Genomic DNA, 6000 nt, shown 5'->3' with positions numbered 1-6000 from the left:
TATATACCTAGTAATGGAATGGCTGGGTCAAATGGTATTTGCATTTCCAACTTTTGAAGGAATTGCCATAATTTATCAGTACATCTTGACTGCATGTTTGGCCAATTTCCTCCAGAAGTTGATTAAAATCTTTTAATTTTTTCATCCTTGGTTTTAGTGGTTGGTGTATATATTTGAATTATAGTTGTATTCACCGGTGTTTCTTTTAGGTTGTGTGTATATTATCCTATCACTCACAATATTGTACTGCAGGATAGATGCTGAAATGTTCCTTTTGGTGATGAATGTGATGCCGTTCCTCCTCCATTTGTCATTCCTGGCATGGCAGATTATATGATTGTCCATTCAGAATGGCCAATGCCAGTCCATTTCAGCTCACTAATGCCTAGGATATAGGTCTTTATGCATTCCATTTTATTTTGACAACTTCCAGTTTTCCTAGATTCATACTTTGTACATTCCGTGTTCCGATTATTGATGGATTTTTGTACTGTTTCTTCTCATTTCAAGTTGTGGCTCAGTTTAGGAGGCTGGAAGTTCAAATTCAGGGTTCCAGCTCCAGGGGAAGGCTTTGTGTCTGTCAGCTCTGGGGGAGGTTCTTTTCTCTTAGAACTTCTGTTCTTGCGCGAGCTTCATGCGGCTTGTCATCTCTCTCCCCCCATCTCTGCTTCTGCTCACTTGTTTAACCTCTTCTAAATCTCAAAAGTGATGGACTCAAGACACACCCTACACTCATCCCACCTCATTCAGGTAACAAAGATAGCCTGTTTCCAGATCGGCCACAGTTTTTGGGACACAGTTCAGTCCATAATACCATGAAGAGAGCAGGGCAGCAGGATGAGGGATTAGCCCCAGGAAGTTGAGCATATCAGTGGCCAGTACCTGCTGCCTCTCCCTGCGTAGCTAAAGGAATGTCCGTGTACTGCAGTTTTCCTCAGTCGGGTTGGCAGCCCTCCCCCAGGAACATGGCAGCAGGGTGGCAAGGGAGAGCACTGGCCTTGGCACTGGTGTCCTGGGTTGAAGGCTCTGCCACTTGGCCGGTTTCTGGATTGCTCTGAGCCTCAGTCTGTGTGGCTGCAAGGAGGATGGCAGGGTTGTGCTGAAGGTGGGATGAGCTCCTCATTCCTGGGTGCAGTCAGATGTGGAAGTGGGTCGACCTGATGGAGCTGCTCCATCAGGAGGGAAGGGTGAAGGCAGGTGGCCCCAGGCCTCAGGAGGTTGTGACATGGAAATGGGGTGTGGGAGCCACACTTGGCAGAGAATGACAGAGGAGATGGAAGGGAGGGGGGCGGAGGTAACCAGAGGCAGGCTGGATGGTTCAGAGGAGCTGGGAGGTGAGGGCTGAGAGGAAGGGCTGTGCAGCTAGTAAATGATTGAGTGGGCTGGGCCTGGCCCCGAGGAGGAGGGAGGTGGGGAGCTCTGGCCTGGTGGCTGCTTGAATCTGCCTGGGAGGAGGCATGGCTCTCTTAAGAGCTACTTGGCGACAAAGGGGTCTCTGTGGCAGTCAACAGGGAGAAGGCAAGGGCTTCTGAGGCTGATGTTACAGTGCTAGGTATGCTGACTTGTTCTCATGTCTACTTCTCTTTTCAGTGATAATGGATAAGTACCAGGAGCAGCCTCACCTGTTGGACCCTCACCTTGGTAAGAATAGTGACTGAGGACTTTGGTTTGATTCTTTGGTGAAAGGGGATTAAAGGCCTTGGAGCACCCATGAGTATGTCAGGATGAAGCTTCAAGAGATGCCGTGGTGTCCATGTTAGCAGTGCATGCTGTAGCTTTTATTGGACTTGGGATAGTGGCTTGAGTTCCCATGTCCTGCTGGGCTGGGAGCGGATTGGGCTGCCTTTGCACCTGCTGCCCTAAGCCAGGGCCTCATCATGGTCTCGCCTTTATGGGTTTCTTTGCCTGTTTAGTCTGGAGCCCCCCAGCTTCCTGCCTCCCCAGAGTCAGCACCATTGTCTCGTCACCTTGTTCCAGGCCCAGCACCCCTCTCCTGTCGCCTTGCCGCTGCTCCAGGCCTAGGACTTCTCCTGTCATCTTGCTGCTACTCCAGTCCTAGCACCTCAGTCCTGTCATCTTGTGCTGCCCTAGGCCTCCCACTTTAGTGCATCTGTGCTTTTATTTTAGTACATTCTTGGGGAATGGGAAGCAGAAGTGTATGGACAGCTCTTTCCAGTTTTTTATTCTCACAGATAGCACAATATCCTTAACACGATCTTTGTGGAGTTTTCCAGTTGTGTTTGCAGTTATTTCATATGCGTGGAAATGTTGCAGGTGCTCACTTTGAGTTTGTTCACTCACTTCTACCAACATCATTTGTGAGTCTTTTCCTTACGCCTTTGTCAAGGCAACATGTGAATTCAATGTTTGAGTTCTTAAAAAAAAAAAAAAAAATATATATATATATATATATATATTTTTTAATTGTGACTTGGGTGAAAATTTGCAGAGCAAATTCACTCCATACAGCAGTTCACATACACTTTGTCTTATGACATTGAGCACAATTTACCACAATGCAACAGCTCCCCTCCCACTTCTCCCATCAGTTACTCTTCCCTGTGTCCATCCGTCCCATATACCCCTACCCCCTGAGCTGTCTCCCTGTGCATAAACAGCCCTTCTTTCTCCCATGATTGTTCTGTCCAAGGAGTGTATCTACCTCAGATAAATGTTCAACTCATGTTGTTGTTGTTGTTATGTGCTATTAAGTTGGCCCCGACTCATATGCCTGTCTTTTGTTTGTCTGGCAGCCACAGGTGTGATTCAATTCCAGACCTGAAGGGCAGCCAGGGACCATAGTCTCAGTGGTTCCACCAGGCTCTATCGGACCAGCAAACCTGGTCCTCCTTTTTTTTTCTCCAAATGATTTTGAGTTTTGTTCCACATTGTTCTCCCTCTCTATCCAGGATCTCCTACGTAGATCCCGCTCCAAGGGGTTGACAGTGGTAGCCAGGCACCATCTAGTTCTTCTGGTTTCATAATCGTATAGACTGCAGATCACATGGTGTACAAGTCACTAGGACTAATTGTTGCCATGAATTTTTGATTTTCTTCATTCTTCTTTGCTCTGGACGAGGAGAGACCCATCGTTGCATCTAGATGGCTGCTTGCAAGCTTTTAAGATCCCAGTCGCTACTTGCCAAAGTGTTTTGTGTAGTATGTTATGTATGCCAATTAAGCTTAATGTCCCCTGCAACTATGGTCCTGAGCCCACAGGATCAACTACTTGGTCCCTCTGGGTAGCTGGCTGTGACCAAGAACTGCCCCTTGTCAGCGAATTCTTGAAATCTTTACCAACACAGATATCCTATACCTGTTGCCACTGAGTGGCTTTTAACTCATAGTGACCCTGTAGGGTAGAGTAGTGTGGTCCCATAGGGTTCCCAAGGTTGTCATCTTTATGGCAGGAGCCCTGGTAGCACCCACCAGCCTACCAGCTGCTCTGTGGGAGAAAGATGCGGTAGTCTGCTGTGAGTTGGAATTGACTCAATGGCAGTGGGTTTGGCTTTATTTTAATCTTTACTAAGCAGACTGCCACATCTTTCTCTTGCAGAGCAGCTCGTGGGTTTGAATTACGGCTGAGCACTTAACTGTGGTGCCAGCAGGGTTCCTTAACATAGACGTGGAGCTGACTGTTGAAAGGAAAAAATCTATGATTTTATTTTGTGTTTGTTGCTTTCTGGTGAAGGTGAATTTTTTGTATTTACTAAGTTTTGCAATATTTCTCCTTTCAGATGTTTCCGTTTTGTTTTGTTGTTATATTGTGTTTAATTCTATAACAAGTGTTTGGTATGTGTTTTTCCCCAGAATGGATGATGACCTTGCTGCTGGACATAGTGCAAGAGAAGACATCTTCACCCACCCTTGTACATCTGGCTTTTAAGTTTCTCTACATCATCACCAAGGTAACATTCACATGGTCCTTTGTGGGCTACGCTAGGGCCAGAAATGACCCTCCAGGATGTTGTTTGACTGGAAAGATGGTTCTCACAGGCTAGCTGTGGTTTCCCTTTCTGTCTTTTTACCATATTGGGAAACCAAACCTTAGTGATCCAGGGCTTCCTCTGGAAGCAGTGTCTAAGGTATTTGGCATCTTGCACTTGAATAGAGTGAATCAGCACCCAGCTGAAAGGGGACTGGGGGTAGCGTGTATGTGCCCATGAGCTGGCTAACTCAGGAGAGTTTATTACAAGGAAGAAGCAGACAAATTTGGTGGAAACAGAAGTGCTTCTCAAACCTGAGGAGCTCTGGTGGCGCAGCGCCTAAAGCTTCTGAGTGGTAGCCAGAAGGTTGGTGGTTTGAACTCCCCAGCTGCTCCGTGGAGGGAAGATTGGACAGTCTGCTTCTGTAAAGGTTTATGTCTTGGAAACCCAGTGGGGCTCGCTGTGGGTCTGAATCGACTCGATGGCAATGAGTTTGATTTTGGTTCTCAAGCTTTAATGTGCATGTGAGTTTCCTGGGCATCTTTTGAAATGCAGTCTTCCTTCTCTGCCTCTCTTTCAAGCTTCAGGGCTTGCCGGTTTGTGGGTTTGGCCGTGGGAGGGACTCTGGGTCTTCCAGGGAGGGGTGGTGACTCAGACCACATGATACAGTGCTGCTGCTGGAGGTGGGAGAGACTCTTCCTGGCCGGGCCTGAGGGTGGGTTGCCAGGCCACACGCTGCTCTGCTGCTGGCTAGCTTGGGTGTTTGGGGGTAGATCCCTCCCACAGGGTTAGTGTCGCTGGGGTTATGGACATGATATGCTGGAGGAGGGTCCTTGAATTTGGGGACCTTTGAGGTTCTTGAGGATCTTATTCCTCATGAGCCTTGGGACAGTCATACAAGTGGAGTTGAACCACGGTTTGCAGCCTTGGCATGTGTCTCTGATGAGCCATGCGTAAGGGTGTTAGGTGGAAGTTGGACACAGTTAATGAATGAAATGACGCAGGAGTAAGGATAGCTCAGAGCCACATGTAAGGGTGTTAGGTGGAAATATTAAAAAAACCAAACTCACTGCCGTTGAGTTGGTTCCGACTCATAGCAACCCCTCCTTGGGTTTCTGAGGTGGTAGGTATGTCTATGGAAGTAGACTGCCCAGTCTTCCTTCTGAGGAGTGGCTTGTGGGTTTGAACCGCCAGCCTTCTGGTTAGCAGTCAAACGCCTTAGGCACTATGCCAGCAGAGCTCCTTAGTGAGAAGATAAACGGATTAAAAAAAAAAACAAAAAAAAACCTCACTGCTGTAGAGTCCATTTGACTCATAGCAACCCTTCCTTGGGTTTCCGAGGTGGTATCTCTACGGAAGTAGATTGCCCAGTCTTCCATCTGAGGAGTAGCTGGTGGGTTTGAACCACCAGTTAATGAAAGAAAATGATGTGTGAATAAGGATAGGTTGACCTGTTGTTACTGTAGTCTTACTAGGTTGTATCACTGTCATGTGGTTCATTAGCTTGGGCGTTGGGTGGCATTCAAAAAACTCACTGCTGTCGAATCTGATCCGACTCATAACGACCCTTGGGTTTTCGAGGCAGTATCACTACGGAAGTAGGTCACCCAGTCTTCCTTCCGAGGAGTGGCTGGTGGGTTTGAACTGCCAGCCTTCTGGTTAGCAGTCAGATGTCTTACGTACTATGCCACCAGAGCTCACATTGGGTGGCATAGACAGTAATTTTTTTTTTTTTTTTAATTTTATTGTGATTTGTGTGAAAGAGCAAATTCATCTTCCATACAGAAGTTCACATATACTTCCTCTAATCCCCCACAATGCAATAGCTCCCCTCTTACTCCCTCCCCGTAGTTACCTCTTCCCTGTGTCCTTCCCTCCCGTGCACTTCTGCCCCCTGAGCTGTCTCCCTGTGCACACATTGCCCTTCTGTTCTCCCGTGATTGATCTTTCCAAGGAGTGTATCTACCTCAGGTAAATGTTCAACTCGTATACCTGTCCTTTTTTTTTTTTTTTTTTTTAACTTTTTATTGTGATTTGGGTGAAAGTTTACAGAGCGAATTCATTTTCCATACAG

General features: G+C 47.1%; 1 protein-coding gene across 1 annotated transcript in view; it reads left to right on the top strand.

The window, feature by feature from the left end:
- Positions 1–6000, top strand: part of TBCD (tubulin folding cofactor D) — a gene marked incomplete at its 3' end in the record, with an annotated part of 232325 nt that overhangs the window by 5403 nt on the left and 220922 nt on the right. The window contains exons 2-3 of the mRNA XM_007959786.1: positions 1591–1641; positions 3811–3908. Coding sequence (XP_007957977.1) covers positions 1591–1641; positions 3811–3908 — 149 coding nt within the window. The remainder of the gene's footprint in view (positions 1–1590; positions 1642–3810; positions 3909–6000) is intronic.

The sequence above is a fragment of the Orycteropus afer genome, unplaced genomic scaffold, assembly GCF_000298275.1.
Source record: "Orycteropus afer afer isolate SDZICR_OR568_19922 unplaced genomic scaffold, OryAfe1.0 scaffold00018, whole genome shotgun sequence".
Classification (NCBI taxonomy): Eukaryota; Metazoa; Chordata; class Mammalia; order Tubulidentata; family Orycteropodidae; genus Orycteropus; species Orycteropus afer.
This window is presented reverse-complemented; position numbering and strand designations above follow the sequence as displayed.